The 19,770-nt window shown below is 34.0% G+C and overlaps 1 protein-coding gene across 1 annotated transcript in view; it reads right to left on the bottom strand.

Moving 5' to 3' along the window:
* Positions 1 to 2,120: 2,120 nt before the first annotated feature.
* The window catches only part of LOC131843532 (RRP12-like protein), a 29,511-nt gene continuing 11,861 nt past the window's right edge, over positions 2,121 to 19,770 (bottom strand). The window contains exons 5-21 of the mRNA XM_059192197.1: positions 13,549 to 13,632; positions 13,093 to 13,245; positions 12,470 to 12,705; positions 11,990 to 12,104; positions 11,091 to 11,252; positions 10,578 to 11,016; positions 10,035 to 10,246; positions 9,310 to 9,596; positions 8,588 to 8,773; positions 7,589 to 7,761; positions 6,700 to 6,911; positions 6,176 to 6,426; positions 5,576 to 5,808; positions 4,887 to 5,060; positions 3,695 to 3,854; positions 3,101 to 3,241; positions 2,121 to 2,241 (exon numbers count right to left, since the gene is read on the bottom strand). Coding sequence (XP_059048180.1) covers positions 2,154 to 2,241; positions 3,101 to 3,241; positions 3,695 to 3,854; positions 4,887 to 5,060; positions 5,576 to 5,808; positions 6,176 to 6,426; positions 6,700 to 6,911; positions 7,589 to 7,761; positions 8,588 to 8,773; positions 9,310 to 9,596; positions 10,035 to 10,246; positions 10,578 to 11,016; positions 11,091 to 11,252; positions 11,990 to 12,104; positions 12,470 to 12,705; positions 13,093 to 13,245; positions 13,549 to 13,632 — 3,306 coding nt within the window. The 3' untranslated portion in view covers positions 2,121 to 2,153. The remainder of the gene's footprint in view (positions 2,242 to 3,100; positions 3,242 to 3,694; positions 3,855 to 4,886; positions 5,061 to 5,575; positions 5,809 to 6,175; positions 6,427 to 6,699; positions 6,912 to 7,588; positions 7,762 to 8,587; positions 8,774 to 9,309; positions 9,597 to 10,034; positions 10,247 to 10,577; positions 11,017 to 11,090; positions 11,253 to 11,989; positions 12,105 to 12,469; positions 12,706 to 13,092; positions 13,246 to 13,548; positions 13,633 to 19,770) is intronic.

Genomic DNA, 19,770 nt, shown 5'->3' with positions numbered 1-19,770 from the left:
CATTTTCTGTCCAGACTTGGAACTCGCCTCCAGGTTGTAGAACTCGCTTCCCGCTCCTATTCGGTGCGCTCAATCTCTTGCTAGCTTTAAAGCATTAGTAAAAACTCATTTCCTTTCACTTTAGTTCTACTTTTCGTTTTCTTATAGTCCCTTTCTTTCCTTCAAACTTTCCATGAATATGTGTATTGTGTAGGTATGTATATTTGCATGTATTATTTATACCTATATTAGTTGTGTAGTCATTTGTACCACCTACTCTTTTTCTTATATCTTCACCGTCTACCTAAGGGTTGACTGTAAGAGATTGCTTAGCGATAAGACCGCCTTTTGTACTCGTCATTGTATATACATATTTTTATATTAATTAATATTTTCTGTAACTGATGCAAAAAAGTGTAAAATAAAAAAATAATATTATAAACGCGAAAGTTTGTGAGGATGGATGTTTATTGTTCATTCACGCAAAAAATACTAATCCGAATTTGATGAAATTGTAAACTAATATAGCTTATACGTCAGAATAATACTTTTACATACAAATGAAATTTTTTTGTGAAAATCGAGATTTTCAGTTACATGTAAATCTAAAACAAAATTATTTAAAGAACATCTGACTATCAGACGACTTATAGGATGTGTTTAAGTATTTATTGTTGAAAATATTTCATAGTAGCACCTTTTATATAGAGAGGAGTCGAACATGTAGCTTTAAGTCTCAGTATGCTCTATTTCACTGCTACACTCCACTTTTACGCTCTAGACCAGTGATTCCCAAAGTGGTCTATATTGACCCCCAGGGGTCTATAACAAACTGCAAGCGGTCATCTTGTTGTTTTTACTTTATGTTTGTAATACTAAACTTTACTACAGTTAGAAATTTATACAATATCAATACCAAGTAAAAATGGGGGGGGGGGGGGTCTACCCAAAACCGAATAATATGGCAAGTTTGGGAACCTCTGCTCTAGACAGTCAGTTGAAATCAGCTCATCTATTTTAAAAATAAATTCCGATTCTACGACATTGGTTTGCCCTTGTATTTCATGTTTGTGCTTTTAATAAGTAATACTATTGGTAATTAATTTCATATTTCCATGAATCAGTGTACTATAAAAGAATTAACTGATTACTATTTATTTATTCATGTGACTAAGGACTGTAATAAAAGTCACGACACGTTCCTTGGTAAAGTAAATGTATATATTCAATTTCTAGAGAAAAAACGTAGTACATACAAAACTGTTATAAAAACAATCGCTATAAAAAAACAGAAAGTAAAAATATATAAAACATTTTTTTTATATACTGCTTTTTTTAACGTGATTATCTATAAAAAGATATCGAGATTTGGCGAAACCTTCTGAAATCGTCAAAAAAAAACATTATTGTCAATTATATTCATGTACATACCTTTTTCTTGAAAACGTATATGAATCACAATGTCAACTGGGTTCTTGTTCGACGTTCATATTTTATAGAGGTAAAATACGAGCGTCGAACAAGGACCTGAGATTATTATTATTATTATTATATATATAGATGTATAATAATAATAATAATCTCAGGACAATACCCACAGCGCCATCTAGACTCAAGTTAAGCTAGCTGAAGCTTGTATTATGGGTACTAGATAACTGATACAAATACATAGATCATTTTTTTTTGCGTAAATACATACATATTATACATAGAAAACACCCAGACCGATACAATCATACTCATGAATACAAATGTTTGTGCCGTGCGAGGAATCGAACCCGCGACCATCGGATGTAAAGCGGTGTGCTAGACCGCTATACCACCGAGGTCTTCAATAATATATCTATATGTTATATATACTCGTATACATATATATGTTTATGTATATAGGCATTTTACCAGACCCATTGCTCTGGTAATGTCTAACAACATACCATGTCACGTCGACCTCCACGCGGTCTCCTTGTAAAACATCCAAGTTAATTCTGGATGAATATACCACAATAGGTTAATGTATCTGGCTTCATGCTCATCCTATCCTCTCTGTTAGCGTAGATAGGCCGTATGATCATTTCAATAAGTAATATTTACTGAATCTGCTATAGTATAGAAAGAAAGAACATCTTTACATAATAATTTCATTTAATAGTCATAACCGTACATATATAAATAAATCACTTTCTATTTTTTGACTTCACTTTTCCACCTTTTGTCTTCGATTTCACGATACCCTTAAATTGTTTGGACGTAATCGCCTTTGTTCTGTAAATAAATTGATAAAAAGTTTTATCAGAATTTAATAAATATATTTCAATGACGCATAGTATAAAGAATATCGTAATGCAGACAAATAAACTTTATTATCTAACTTTTTATATGACATAGGGACAAATGAGCGTATGATTTGAACCTAATAGTAAATGATTTTAACCACCCTTTTAAACCTGCAACATCAGTAGAATTACAGGTGTGTTGCGAGCTTTTTATAATAAGTATGAACCTATGGATGGATTGTGTGAAACATTATATGCATGAAAGGAAAGTAAGATTAGATATGACGGCCCATAGGGATGAAACGACATGTTACCGTGCAAGGAATCGAACCCGCGACCATCGAACGTAAAGCGGTGTGCTAAACCACTAGACCACCGAGATCGTCGATAAAAACATAATGACTACACGTCATTTTATCATATATATCCTCATACATAATAATAATATTACTTCTATATTATATAACAGGCCCAAAAGTCCTATATGAAAAAATATTTTTTAATTTGATTTATTTCATGCGATAGACTCAGTACACAAACACAGTTGTACGTATAGAACATGCATTTTTCTTAAGTTGAATATTAATAAATATTATTTCATTTAATTTATTTAATACGAGAGAGACACGCATTGTTCGTATAGAAAATGTATTTTTCTTAGGTTATATAGGTATATCAATTAAATAGTTTCTTGTCAGTTCTTCTCATCTCGATATCATTCCGAACTGACGGTAGATTTGACATATCATAAGAGTCTGTAATATACCTACATGAATAAGATATTTTGAATATGAAAAATTTGAATTTGAATAGCAATGAAAATATAAAAAAAAAATACTAAACCATACCTTTTGTTCAGATTTTTCCTGGACAGCGGTAGATACGCGTAAGGGTCGTGTTTTCCCTTCTTCTTGACGTCACCCTTCGCCTTCTTAGATTTGAATTCATTGCCGATATTGGATGCTACAGACGCCGCTGATCCAAGGGGCCTGCGGAGATGGAATATATAAATAATAAATAACCCTCAACATTTAACACAACGCCATCTAGTCCCATGGTAAACACAGCTTGTGTTATGGGTATTCGACAACTGATATAAATACTTAGATATTTTTTTTTCTAAATAATAATAATAATCTCAGGACAATTCACACAGAGCCATCTAGACCCAAGTTAAGCTAGCTAGAGCTTGTGTTATGGGTACTAGATAACTGATACATATACATAGATATATTTTTTTTGTAAATACATACATATTATACATAGAAAACATCCAGACCGATACAAACAATCATACTCATGAATACAAATGTTTGTGCCGTGCGAGGAATCGAACCCGCGACCATCGGTCGTAAAGCGGTGTGCTTGACCGCTAGACCACCGAGGTCGTCAAATACATACATATCTTACATAGAAGACACTTAGACAAAAAACAGGCTTACCTATGTATACCTTTTCCTCCAGCTTTATACTTAGACGTTACTGTAGCTGTAGACGCTTTGCTACGGTTCGACCTTCCGCTCTTTATACTAAGTATATCGTCATAACGGCGCTTGGCACCAGGCTTGATGAGTCTGGAAGGCTTCCCTTGACCTTCATCATCTAAATAAATAAAAAAAAACATTCTAAACAATGGCATTAATAATTTTTTTTTTTATTTAAATAACTTTAATGCACGTCATACACAGGTAAAAAGTACATATGGCGGACTTAACACCTAATGGCATTTTCTACCAGGCAACCATGAGTTGTGCAGAGATAAGTTGTTGGCGGTGCAAACAATATTGTAATATTTTATAGAATATACATGAATAAATATATATATATACATGTAAATACATAAATATTCCTACAAATAATAATAAACCAGGACGATGCACACAGCGCCATCTAGTCTCAAGAATTTGTGTTGTTATACTAAATATCTAATAGAAATACTCGAGGACATTTTTTTTATAAATACATACATAATTTACATAGAAATACCTAGACCAATATGTTTGAATCGAACCCGCGACCATCTGAAGTCAGGAGGTGTGCTAAAACGCTACAATACCTAGGCCGTCTATGAAACGTTATTTCATTATCCCATCTGGAATAACAGTCAGTGAATTTCAATATCCCACAATACATATATTTTTAATTGCATCTGAGAGACATGCTTGGCCTAGTTTAAACACTGCACCGGGTTCGGTTTAAAATAGTTTTTAAGAACTACTCACATTATATATACCTACCGGGTATAAAAAAATTATTGAGTCCATTTTGTAAGTTTTTTTTTTCACAATTATTATTAGTTATTAATTAATAATTATTTAAACATTTACTTCCAAAGGACATTACAGAAATGAGATATTGTTCTCATACATTGTTTAAACGTCGCAAACCCAAAAATTGGCAGTCACTTGGTAATTGTTAGTGTCCAAGAATATTCGAGAATACTTTCATATCATTTGCATAAATATTGCTGATCAATAATATTTCATATATAATAACATCATATCTACTGTACTAATATTTCGCAAATAATTTATTTCATTTCATTAAGATTCCGAAATAGCAAATATGCGAAATAGGGGTGAATCCCTAGATAAGTATTTTTATACTCTCACACTTCTACCAGGGTATACCCACCCGTATCGTCAGTATCACTGTCGATGTCACCGCTTGCTTTAGGTTCTTCATCATCATCATCATCGAACGCGTCATCGGTGATGATCAGCCGGCCGTCCGCTGCCGTTCTGAACCCGCCGTCTTTCTTCTTCTCTTTTACTTCTATCGCTTTCTTCTTTTGATTGGGGTCCGTTGCTGTGGAAGAAATAAGTATCTCAAGTTTTTTTTTATGTAACAATAGTCATTCCTTTATAATTCTTATCTGCTTCTCTTTGTAGAGGGTGAGGAATGTGGGAGAATGGTCGGTTTATTAGTAATGGATTATCACTACTCTACTAGGGACTGGTCTGCTCTAATCACTACGGATGATTTACCCTTATTTAGTTACTCGACCATTTGATTGTGTGTATAAAAATATTAAATTTTGAGTCTAATGAAATGGTGCTAGTTGGTAGTTTCTATTTACACATTTCAACTAGAAAATGTAAAGGTACAATAATTATTTTAAAGAACAACATGCCAGCTCATTATTTTTGTGATGACAAAATTAGCGGTAGAAAAAAACATTAAGATGCTAAAAAATTATATATCAGTACTTAAAGGATAATGTTGTAGTTTGAGGGGGGAGTGCAGAGGGGTTATTTAATGCTAAAAAACATCATGTAATTAATGAACAGCCTCTTAAGACATTTTCAAATCTATTCACATACCTGTTATTTTTCTGGAGGATGAAACATCAGCCAAGTCCACAATGTTCTCCGGATCATCTTCTATCCATGCCTGGTTTCTGGCTGGAGTTCTGGTCTTTTTGGCCTTCTGTCTCGGCCTCTCGTCTTCGTCGTCTAGGAACTCCATTTCTGAGTCTGAATCTTTGAGAATATCTTCGAGGGTCTTTGATGTGCCTTTGATTGGTGCATCTGTTTCGGAGTCACTTGATTGATCCCTGAATTATAATATTTTTTAATACTTTGTAATTGTAAGCTCGCTTGCGCTAACAGTATACGCTGGCGGGGTACCAGTAGAAGATGACAGGATGAGCATGAAGTCAGATCCATCAGCCCATTTTGGCGACAACGAGGATAGATTTTAGGGGAACCACGGGGAGGTCAATCTGTTATCGTACATTGCTAGCAATACAGTGGCTACTCCCCTACACTAACTTCCCATATATCTAATTCCATCAAAGACGTCTGTCGCGTCTACTAGTAATAATCTATTTTGCCTTTACAAATATTAACCCTAATGGGGTAGCCATTGTCATTAACTAAATTGGTGATAAAAACATAACATATTATTTAACCATTACTCACTTCTGTCCGTCCTTCATTCTCTTTCTCCTATTCTCCATTTTCCTTATATTCCTCAACCTTCTCAGCATCACTTCATCAGTTATTAATTTCTCTATAGTATCAGCTCCATATTTCCTCACCATTTTTGTGAGGAAGTAGCCTATTTCTAGTCGGGAATGACGTTTGCAATCATCAGACATTGAACAGAGGGCTTTAAAGATTACAGGCAAGCTACCAGCCAGCACTTCATTTGGAAGTACCTTGGTATATACCTAAAATAGGAATAGGTTTTATAATATTATAGCATAAACACAAATGTCTTTTGCACCATTGCTTGTGATGGTCAGGTTGATATCCATGCAATTGCCCCTGGAAACCATTGTTATAAATTCCTGGGAAATCTGTATGTATCATCCTCCCCTGGTGCAATGCAATGACAACCGTCAACGCAGATAGTGCACAATTCCATTATCTTCCATTAAAAGAAATGGCCGTAAAAGGTTAAAAAAATTGAAGAAAGCAGTGGAAGAAAATATTTTAATCACCTTAATAAAACTCAATGAAGCGGCGACTATCTCCCTATTACTGGTCTTCATCTGTTCTGCCACCTTCTCCAACAGATCCTGGACGGACTCCAGACCCATGTCTTCAGAAAAGTTAAAAAGTGCTGAAGCCATCGCTCTGAGGGTGGCGCTGACGATGCGAGGAAGAGGGGCTGACAGTCCTGACATTAATAGTGATAGGAATCCCTGCATACCTGGTGGAGGGAATTAATTAGATTTAATTACTGCAGTTCATGCTTAGATTGCATCCAATAATACAGTAATCCACTATTTTTTTTATAAAATAATATCTAATTTTACTATATCAACTTTATATAAGAATTAAATTTGAAGTGATGTTTATTCAGGATATACACCAAAACCACTTAATCAATTATATATTATTATATTATAGTTTATAAAATAAACAATTTAGATTTTGATTTTGGTTTCCACAATCATTTTCGATTTTTTGTCTGGTAGGTGGACATATGTTTTTTTAACATTCAAACCTGGTGATACATGTGAGGTTGAATGCTAGCTCCCTACCCAAAATCACGTGTAGTTTTAATATCCAAATTATCTTAAACTTTTTAGAATAGTGTCTTTAAAGATATATTATATAGAGTGTAGTCTAATTTTATTCTAGAAAAGAAAAGTCAAGACAATACACGTCACTTTATGGTTAAGAAATCGCGCGATTTACGACAAAATACACGAGATATGGTACTAAACCCCCTTTCAATCCCTCTTGTGATATTTTGTGATTTTTGCTGAATCCCTCCCCCACCCCCCCCTATAGTAGTACCATATAGAAGTACCTATAGTACCTATAGAAGTACCATATGCAATGACAGAATTGTGAGATAAAGTTAATGTATAAATTACCAACCTCCTTCCTGAGCCTTGAGTTTATTACCAACGCAGCTAATCACGTTGAATGCACACTGTCTGCATTTGGAATTGATATCCTTTGTACATATAACGGACTCCGCTATGGCGCTCTTCAAGAGCTTGCTGTCTGCGTTTACGGACGGCATCGCGTCTATTAAATGCTCCATACATCTGTAACAAAAGACCGGAATTTGGAAAAACTTGGAGGAGGCCTATGTTACATCACTGAAAACATTCAGAAGGAAAAAATCAATTATATGTAAACTAACAGGAACACATGTAGTATAATATATGTATAATTAGAAATTTGAAAACTTAAAAGTTAATAAAGGCTATTATTATTACATATATAACACAATAAAAATTATTAGATTCAAAATTATCTTTTCTTTTTAATATTAAATTTGATAATGTACAGCCCACATGAAGCTCTGTTTGTTGTATGGTTGACTGGGAGAAAATGACTCAAGGTGTTAAGTCCATGTGCACCTTTATTTGTGCATTAAAGTTTTAATATATAAATAAATATTAATCCCACAACCGTAATCTCAAATGGAAGAGACATTGTTAATTGAGTGCAAAACTTAATGTCTATATTTCGTTGCGTATGTTTAAAAATTACGAGTTACTCTAGTATTTTTACTGATATAACTATCTATTAGACTTCCAAGGTATATCCGAACTCCATTCATTGCCTGATGGTGCCTCGTTCAGAGGCGAAACACGTAGTAACATGGGTTTAAATCCGATAACGGTTCGATTTGATTTCCAATAGAGAAAGCCGTAGCGCTTCCAATAACGTTGATAAGATTCCGCACTAAATATTTGTGGTTTCACACATGCTAATGTTATATTTATAGCAGAATTAATCATAATATAAATTTATTAAATTTTTGAATGGAACTTTACGAAGGATTTATCCTAAACACAATTATTAGTAAAATATTTAAAAAAACAGCGCGGGATGAACCACAGTCCATCATCCTCAAATACATACCTAAGCCTGGCCGCTTTACTGCTATCTGCAACTTTGTTCAATGAACTCATTAACAATTTCTTTATTTTCTTATAGTTCGCCGTCAGGAACTGTTTGCAATTGTCTCTGTCACTCTTGAAGATCTCTTCTAATATCCTGTACGCTTTCTTGTGCTCCATCTCGAGGAGTTTCGCCTTGTCTTTGTATCTGAAATTACGGTTTAGTAAAAATTGTAACAAATTCTGATGTGAGATTAAAGAAGGAAGTAAAGAATCCTGATGTCGATTCCTGTATGAAGAAAAATGGCTTCAAAATCACTTCACCTATTTAATAGAGACTTGACTTTTTATTTGCACATTATTAATATAGTGAGGTCTAATGAGACAAAATTCTTAGCATTCACCTTTACGGGTGCCGGGTCCATCGTACGGCAGAGAGAGAAACTCCAAGCAGTTCCCGTGTTCCAAGATGTAGGTTTAACACACGAGCAGTGTGTTAAACCTACATCTTGGTTAGAAGTCACGGGAACTGGTTGGAAGGGCAGGTTATCTAGAATTGTAGTGCGTTCTATACTAGAACGCGTATCTAAAACTGCACTAGCAAGGACTTACCAGATTTCGCTGCCCTTTTTATGTACTACCACAAAGTTTAGTAGATCATTCCAATCAGGTTGTGCTAGCTATGACCTGACTGACCACTTCGACTTATTCAAGTCAAGTTGTTACTATTTTAATAAAACTTACCTCAATACATTCTTTTTAGACTCTCCACTGTCTTCTTCCATTGCATCTTTTTCCTTCTTGGCCTTTTTAAACTTCTTTGGATCTTCTAGAACCGTCTCACAGAGAGGATAAACCCATTTGTCAAACAACAGAGCAATCTCATCACTATTCTGGTACAATACCAGTAGTCTAATAATATCCAGGATAGACTCTCTTTGGAAATGGTTATCTGTTGATAGTTCCAATTGTTGGACGGAATTTTTGAAGAGTTCTTCCCGAAGAGTTTGTTCACTTATAATTAGATATACCTGCATTGAAAAAAAAATTTTACTGTCTCCTTATAATGATATCTTTCATTTATTTAAAAGAATAATACTCAAATTTCTAACTATTGGTAGGGAAAATATTATATGTGGAAACGTGAGGTAAAAGGTACCTGTACCGAAGTCCAGGATACCCTATCAGGAGCCTTCCTGATAGGGTTTCTCTAGGTGGACTCCTTAACACAGACCAGTCCAGGTGATGTTTTCACTTGTTTACATTCAATTAACCACTCACTTTGCAATTAATTTATACTGCAGTTAGGAAACGTGAGTGCCTGAGACGAAGCGGTCCGTACTATCATAGGTAAGGGGAAAAGATGGGGGACAGAAACTAATGGGCTCCAATATAAAAAACTGTGCTTACACCGAGTATAGGGTTGATTTTAAACAATACTTCCTTCAAACGGAATTTTAATAATCTACCTGTATAGTTTCCAAAGCTGCCAATCTCTGGCCTTCAGCAGTACTGCCCTTTGCCGGGGTCATGTATATATTCAACAATATAGGTAAATAGTTCTTAGCAAATCTGGCTAGTTCCGTTTGGTCGTCTGCGTTGTCTGCTGTGCAAGCGATCAATTTGCGTAGGGCTTGCATTACAGACAGACGGAACTCCGGATTGTCTTTTAATACATTTCCTGTAAGATAATTGTAATATAGAACACAACTAGAAATTGTTAATTGAGTAATTTTATGAACATTCTCATAGCAATTTCTAATAATTCTGTACAAACATTTAGTACCGATTCTAATGCAGAATTCGGAATAAAGATGATGGCTATAGTGAGGGTTATTACGACTAAATAATAATAATTATCATTGATAATTTAAATATTTTTAAGTAATGCTTAATGTATTATAAAATTAATTATGTTTTAAAGTTTCAACCAGTTGTTTTAGAAGATCTACCTCTTAGATTATAGTTATTTGTTCCTAAATACAACCAGTTGTATTAAAATTTATAATTACCCAACACTCTCGCAACAGCCTTAAAATTCTCCTTAACATCCATAGGATTGTTGCAGAAACTCGGTAACAGCGCCCAGAATTGATTGCAAAGCAAATCGTACGTATGCGACCCTGGCATATCCTTGGCTTGACTCAGCTCCCTAGCTTTCTTCCGGCAGAATGTTGCCATTTCTAGAATCTCCGTGGCGAAGTACTTTATATTTGAATTGGCAATCTTCTCTTTTAAGACTGGTAGTAACCAACTTCTGTCGAGGTTGATGCTGTCTGGTGAATCTCGCAATGGTATTGTTTTGAGGACGAATTCGGGACCTAAAGATTTAATTGCGCATCCAGTGGCATATTCAACTTCCTTGTCGTTATGGAAATTGTGACTCTCTCGGCGTTCGTTCAGTTTTTTTAATAATGGCCCAAGGATATAGGCAACTTTTTCTGTTCCGATCTGTGGGAGAATTTTTTATTATTTCTGGTTTCATTAATTAAAATTATCATTTATTATTATTCAAAACCACATACCTCAAAACATACAGCCGAAGTCATAATGACGTGTTTGATGGCGTGATTGAACGGGTTGTCGAGACCTGTGCCAATAGTCTTGTATATAGATTCCACATGTTGTTTGTATTTAGGGAACTCGTCCGAATCAATCGCTGGTTTTACACAATCCAATAGCACAGCCTGAAGAAGAAAAATTTTATACACAGACTTTCGCTATTCTGAGAAAATTACATATACGCAAGACTCCTATAGGCTTCAACCAAATTTGGTTGGGCTGGGAGAAAAACACGAGCGGTGAAGGTGAGTGTTAAAGCACGTCGGCAAAGAGCTCTTTCCATTATACCCGGGTAAATAAGTCCCGTGAACTGCTTGGAGCTTCCCTCTCTGCCACACAATAGACCCGGCACCCGCAAGGGGAATCCATGGATTCTAAGAAGTTCGTGTCTCTCTTTCCAGCGAATTCTTTCCATCCTTCTCTAACTCCATATATTGAACGTTTATTCCAGTTACATCCTTCACACTCTAACATAGAAATTCTTCAGCGCTTCCAAAACAAGGCATTAAAAACCAGAGCTCCTTGGTTCATAAAAAACATTGAAGTACATACACATCTAGAAATTCCAACTGTAAAAGAAGAGATACAGAAAGCCTGTGGAAGATATAAACACAGATTAGCCGGCCATAAGAACCAGTTAGCTTCAAAACTACTGGATATAAATAACTGTCCATCTAGATTAAAAAGAGCTCGCCTTGCCAACATCTAAAGAAAGTAAATGAGATGGCACCTTACTGGAGAGGCCTCATCTCAAAAAGCCAATAACTTCAAAAAATCTGATTATAGCCGGAAGGGCTGATCGCAGATAGAGAGAAAAAAAAAATCCAGTTACATAAAAAATTAATTGTAAAATGAAACCCACCTTCAACGCGTTCGTGGCTGCTGAGGTGATGTCGGCTACATCAGACAACCAGAGCTCCGACACGCAAATATTCACAAACATCGGCAAATTCGGCATACACATATTCAGATCCAAACTGTGTATACAAACAAACACACATTATATGTTAAAGTGTTTAATGTAGTAAGCAAAGAATATTTTGTCTATGGTAACACTGATATTTTTTTATTGAGTATTCTATAATCTCTCTCTATATAATAAATAAATATATATCTCTTCCTTTTAAGCCTTAATCAATTTTTTGGTGTAGACCTCCTTTCATCCTCTCCTTTTTATTCTATTTAAGACTATGCTTTTAAAATTAGAAGCATTTATCCAATTTACATAATTGTCAATACAAATATGCTTACATAACAATAACATATACTTTAAATTACTATTAATCGATTTTTTTATTCGTTTCTCTGGAAGGATCTATATCACAGTTAGGTTTATACTAACCTGGCGAGACAGCAGTAGGCCTGTTGCAACACAGTAGTCCAGGCCAGACCCTGCCCGGTATCGGAGGCAGGTGGTCGAGCTGCAAGCAACGCGCGAGATAGTTGCACGGCGAGCGCAGCTGGCAGATTGGTGTTGGGAGCACGAGCTGAGACGAGTGCGTGCAACGCGTGCAAACAGCACGTCTTTATATACACGTTGTTGTGGGTCATCAGGGAGAGTATTGCTTCACAGCACGACTGCAAGGTTGATGTTGCCAGGTTAGTTAAAGAAATCAGTTTAATAAAGACTATGACAGATTATTACAGGACTGGTAGTTGGTAAACTGAAAATTTGTATTTTATCAAATTAATTCAATAAAAAAACAATATTTCTGCTTCACGAATTAATATATAGATGATATAAATTCATTAATTTTTTAAAAATTTTTTTTATTATATTTTTATTAATACGGCCTCGGTGGTCTAGCGGTTTAACACACCGCCTTACTTCCACCACCATGGGTTCGATTCCTCGCACGGCACAAACATTTGTATTCATGAGTATGACTGTTTGTATCAGTTTGGGTGTTTTCTATGTAATATATTTATTTGTAATGGATAAATAAAAGTATATTACAAAATTACCTTTATATAATCCTTACTAAATATTGGCAACACATCGCGAAGCATCGTCAATGTATGCAACACAGTGCGGTGACCGGATAGAAGCGCTTCTGCCTTTATTTGCGACAAACAGAATTCTGCCACGCGATTCGACGCCAGATGAACTTTTGGTACCTAGAAATATAATCTCATAAACATGTATTTTTTTTTAATATACTTATTTATAAATTATCTTTATTCAAATAAACTGAATATAACCACTTTCGAGTAGTCATATTTTTTTTATTCGACAACTCATTCGGAACGCAGTCTCACTAAAAAGAATGAGAAAGAAACTTGTGTGTTGCTTTTAAGATTTTGTGTTAATACAAACTTATTGACCAAGATAGAAAGTAAACCACCACATCCTTCTCTATCACAATTGCTACATATATTCCAAATGTCATGATCAATCAAACAAACTATATGTATATGTACCTTAGTTTTCAGATCTTCGGAAGGTATCATAAAGCAGCTGCCTCGAAGTATGGACGTTACAGCATGCTGTGCTGCTTTCCGTACCTAAAACATAGGAATTTATTAACTGAAAAAGTACTATATAATATGTATATATATATATATATATATATATATAAACACCTCTTTGGGCACTTTGTTGATCACGCCACAACCTACACACTTGCTGATTCCACCTTTTGCACTGAATAACTTGACTCCTATCGCGTATATCTCAGGCGGTATGGCAACGTCGCATTCTATTTTGCGATGTGGCCATATATATTCGTCGATAGTACGATATACTCGACACTTTTTTTACTAATAATTCGTGACTGAATGGCTCCGAACGGCTAAATTTTTGGTATACACAAAGACTTTTTGGCTCTGAATATATTCCAAAAATCAATTAATTATGTTGATCACTTTATATACTCGTCCTTACTGCGATACTTACTTTCATCCGAATATATATAGATACCGTAACGGTCTATCAATTATGACTTTATTAATTTACTAATGTAGATATTTTATATTCGCAATGCTCCATACATGCAAGCTCCAGCAACGGTGGAGGCAGGGTCCCCCCTGCACCGTACACCGCACCCCGCGCACACAAACAAATTAGATATTTTTTGAATACACAAAGACTTTTTGGCTCTGTATATATATTTCAAAAATCAGTTAATTGTGTTGATCACTTTATATACTGGTCCTTACTGCGATACTTATTTTAATCCGAATATATATAGATACCGTAACGGTCTATCAATTATGAATTTACTAATCTAGATATTTTATATTCGCAATGCTCCATACATGCAAGCTCCAGCAACGGTGGAGGCAGGGGGGAGCACCGTACACCGCACCCCGCGCACACAAACAAATTAGAATAAATTAAATTCATAAGATTATTTATATATTTCGACTGCCTCGGTGGTCACACCGCTTTACATCCAATGGTCGCGGGTTCGATTTCTCGCACGATGCAAACATTTGTACTCATCGGTCATCGATTGTTTTCATCGGTCTGGGTGTTTTATATGTATATTATATATGTATTTACAAAATAAAAATATCTATTTATATCAGTTCAGTATCAGTCTGTGTTAATTGTCCAGGGTTATTTATTATATTTTTATAAACGGTTATCTTTTTCCATCGCACCGCTCGCTATCGACAGTGAATTCATAGAAATGTCACTCTAAAAACAAAAATAGTTTTGTGTTTTGTATTTCAAATACTAAATGCAAAATAGGTATTTTCAAAATACTTTTTAAAAATTAAGTACCTTTTGAATTTTTGTCCAAACCTCAGATATTTTATTTATTTTAGGTATATCAATCATTACATAGTAATATAAAAACAAAGTCGCTGTCGCATCTAACAGTACATAAACAAAGAAAGAAGACTTTGGCTCTGATACCGTAACGGCCTATGAATTATGAATTTATTATACCTAATCTAGATATTTTATATTCGCAATGCTACGTACATTGTAATATCCGCCTCCATTCATTGTAACGGTGGAGGGACTAAATAGTTGAATAAAACTGAATAAGCAGTTGCTCCACTCTATAGGTACTGCGTCGTCGTCGTATGCTGTTCATTTTTTCACTCGTTTTGGCGCCAAGAGAGGGTCACATAGTCGTGGTCAAGTTAAGAACTTATAATTTAATTTTGATAACAATAGATACAAGTAAAAAGTAGGTATTATATTAATGTACGTAAGTACTGTACTTAAAAATATTTATTCTTTACTGTATGTACATTTGAAAAACTTAACACTTAAGGACTTGTACATATACACGTACATACTGCCATTTTCTCTTAAAGACATCCAGAGAAGCACTATTTATCAAATACGCGGGGTGCACCGACCTTTGACCTTATAACACCTGATTCGCGCGTAACGAATTACATTGCTACTTTTTGGTATTTTATAGTGGATATGTCACTATAAAATATTATTATTTCTTTAGATTATGACATAATAACATAGTTTACATGATTTTAAGGGAAACATACGATAAAAAAAAATCCCGTAAAATGTAAAAGATAAAAAATGGTTATTGTTGGTTATCCTTAAGAGATAGACATATACCATCACGGACTTTTTTGTTGACCTTATTTTGATACATCTCAAAGCACTAGACAACACGCATTTTCATTAAACAGTATTGTATTTTTTTATTTCTTTAACTTTAATGCACAAAAAAATTTGTACATGTGGCGGACTTAATATTTTGCCGCGTTATTTACCAGGCAACCATGAGTGGTGCAGCGAAAGATTATTGGCGGTGCACTAATATAAATAAGAAATGTCAAAAAAAGATTTATAAAGATAATAAAGATAAGCAAAATATACATTTCTATAAAAAAATAACAATATACATACATAAATATATATCTAAATATAACCCATAAATGTATAAATATTATATATAAGTAAATACATAATGATCCGATAATCAAATTATAAGTACAGTCTCAAATTGAAAGTAAGAAAATCAGAAAATATAGAGAGAACTATATGGATATAACAGAAAGATGTGAAAAAAGGAGAAGGACAGTAAAAAAGTTACAAATTTAAATAATGTTCCCGCAATTTCTGTTTAAATGAATTTATTACATTATTATATATATTAGGCATACGACTAGCCTTATGACTGTTACTTTTTTTTTAATCTATACATCTATACATGTAAATAAAATTGGAGTGTCTGTTTGTAATATTGAAATAACCGTTTTTTACTACTTGCATATGAATATAAATACGGTACATACACCAAAATAACATATTTTACAAGTTTTGTCTGTCTGTCTGTCTGTTTGTTCCGGCTAATCTCTGAAATAGCTGGACCGATTTTGACGGGACTTTTTTTGGCAAGTAGCTGATGTAATAAGGAGTAACTTACGCTACTGTTATTTTAGAAAAATAAAATAAAATTTCACGCGGACGAAGTCGCTGGGGCCAGCTAGTCTATAGATATACCGAGATTTAATGTTTAAGTTGCTATTATGTTGTTGACAAAATTTTACTGTAATGTTACTATTACGTTATCCTACACAATTTGTATTATTTTGGATGAATAAATAAATAAATAAATAATAATCTATACATCTATACATTTAATAAAAATTGGAGTGTCTGTTTGTAATATAGAAAAAACCGTTTTTTACTACATGCATATGAATATATATAAGGTACATATACCAAAATAACAATTTTTATAATTTTTGTCTGTCTGTCTGTCGGTCTGTTTGTTCCGGCTAATCTCTGAAATGGCTGGACCGATTTTGACGGTACTTTTTTTGGCAGGTAGCTGATTTATAAGGAGTAACTTAGGTTACTTTTATTTTAGAAAAATAAAGTTAAATTCCACGCGGACGAAGTCGCGGGAACACCTTGTTTTTAATAAAAACATCTTTTTTGTGGTACTTGAGAATGTTGAAGCCTGTTGTTTGTAATATTGAAATAACCGTTTTTTACTACTTGCATATAAATATAAATACGGTACATACACCAAAATAACATATTTTACAATTTTTGTCTGTCTGTCTGTTTGTTCCGGCTAATCTCTGAAATGGCTGGACCGATTTTGACGGGACTTTTTTTGGCAGGTAGCTGATGTAATAAGGAGTAACTTAGGCTACTTTTATTTTAGAAAAATAAAGTTAAAAACCACGTGGACGAAGTCGCGGGAACAGCTAGTGTATAATATATTAGAGATACCTACGTGTTTTTTTATTGATGACTAGCTGTACACGGGATTTCGTCCGTGTTGAATTTAACTTTATTTTTCTAAAATATAAGAAGTTAAATTCCATGCGGACGAAGTCGCGTGTACAGCTAGTTGTCGGTAGTCTAGCGATTTAGCTAGCACACTGCTTTGATTCCTGCTTGGTGGTCGAGGGTTCGATTCCTCGCACGCTGCAAACATTTGTATTCATGAGTATGATTGTTTGTAACGGTCTGGGTGTTTTCTATGTATAGATAATATATATGTATTTACGAAAAAAAAAATCTTTGTATTTATATCAGTACCCATAACATAATCTTCAGCTAGCTTAACTTTGGTCTAGATGAAGCTGTGTGAATTGTCCTGAGATTACTATTATTACTATAATAAATCTTTTCAAATCAGCCGATGTTTATTTTTGCCATAATACGTGCTGTTACCATGTGATAATATTACGTACGTACTTATTAAACTATTAACTTATTATTAAATTGTTTGTAACGGTCTGGGTGTTTTCTATGTATAGATAATATATATGTATTTACGAAAAAAATCTTTGTATTTATATCAGTACCCATAACATAATCTTCAGCTAGCTTAACTTGGGTCTAGATGAAGCTGTATGAATTGTCCTGAGATTACTATTATTATTAATTGGTACACAGGTAAACTACTAACTAGGCCATATTGGTGTTGTTTGTTATGGTGAAAAAACTAGTAGCTATATATATAAGTTACACGTACAATTTCAAAGACTTATTTCTTGAAAACTACTGGCTATTCTGAAATAAAACTTTAGTGTTTGTATATGTAATGTTTGCATATAAAATATGATTAAAGGTTACCAGTGTATTTACACTTTTACTGAACAAACAGAGTTGTTTAATACTGAAAATATTGTGTGGAAGGCATCAATTACTTTCAGTGCATGTATAGCTTTTCTCTTTTCCTAATTATTATTATTATTAAGTTTAAAGTGGTTGAATTTTACGTAAGGGGTTTTTATACATTATTTCTAATGTACCATTTATTTTAAGTTTTTTAAACTCTATTCATCGAGACCTATCTAATGAGTCCAAACACGATATTTCTGCTGTAAGTTTTCGAAGAGTATGTTCATCATCTGATAATACTGGTGCCAGCATGAAGTCAAGGTTAACAGATAACTAATTACTTTTATTTCGTCAAAATCTTTAGATTACGTATAATAAATTCATAATATCGCTACCTATCCAAATCAAAACAAGTATTAGGTACTTCATGTACTAGTATATAAATTCATCAACACACAAGTAAATGATTTTTAAATATATTCAGAGCCAAAAAATCTTTGTGCATTTAAAAAAATGCCGATACGGATTCACTATTGCAGGAAATTGTTGAAAAAATATATATCGAGTATAAGTATCTACTACTATCGACGAATACATTTGGCAACAACGCATGGTCTCGGCCGGAACGGCAACATCGCATATTAGAATACAAAGATAGTGATAGAAAGAGAGAGACAGTGGATCAGCAATATCTACGGATCGTGGCTGGATCAACTAAGTGTGCAAGTGTATATAAATATATATATATATATACATTTGTCTTTAATTCAAAGGAAATATAAATAATGAACGCATCACATTTAAAACAGTATAAATAGTTAATAATTTAATAATAAGTTAATAGTTTAATAAGTACGTACGTAATATTATCACATGGTAACAGCACGTATTATGGCAAAAATAAACATCGGCTGATTTGAAAAGATTTATTATAGTAATAATAGTAATCTCAGGACAATTCACACAGCTTCATCTAGACCAAAGTTAAGCTAGCTGAAGATTATGTTATGGGTACTGATATAAATACAAAGATTTTTTTTCGTAAATACATATATATTATCTATACATAGAAAACACCCAGACCGTTACAAACAATCATACTCATGAATACAAATGTTTGCAGCGTGCGAGGAATCGAACCCTCGACCACCAAGCAGGAATCAAAGCAGTGTGCTAGCTAAATCGCTAGACTACCGACAACTAGCTGTACACGCGACTTCGTCCGCATGGAATTTAACTTCTTATATTTTAGAAAAATAAAGTTAAATTCAACACGGACGAAATCCCGTGTACAGCTAGTCATCAATAAAAAAACACGTAGGTATCTCTAATATATTATACACTAGCTGTTCCCGCGACTTCGTCCACGTGGTTTTTAACTTTATTTTTCTAAAATAAAAGTAGCCTAAGTTACTCCTTATTACATCAGCTACCTGCCAAAAAAAGTCCCGTCAAAATCGGTCCAGCCATTTCAGAGATTAGCCGGAACAAACAGACAGACAGACAAAAATTGTAAAATATGTTATTTTGGTGTATGTACCGTATTTATATTTATATGCAAGTAGTAAAAAACGGTTATTTCAATATTACAAACAACAGGCTTCAACATTCTCAAGTACCACAAAAAA

Source organism: Achroia grisella, unplaced genomic scaffold (assembly GCF_030625045.1).
Source record: "Achroia grisella isolate CSIRO2021 unplaced genomic scaffold, CSIRO_AGI_Agris_v1 utg319, whole genome shotgun sequence".
NCBI classification, from domain to species: Eukaryota; Metazoa; Arthropoda; class Insecta; order Lepidoptera; family Pyralidae; genus Achroia; species Achroia grisella.
Note: the sequence above shows the minus strand (reverse complement) of the source record. Positions and strands in the feature narration are given on the sequence as shown.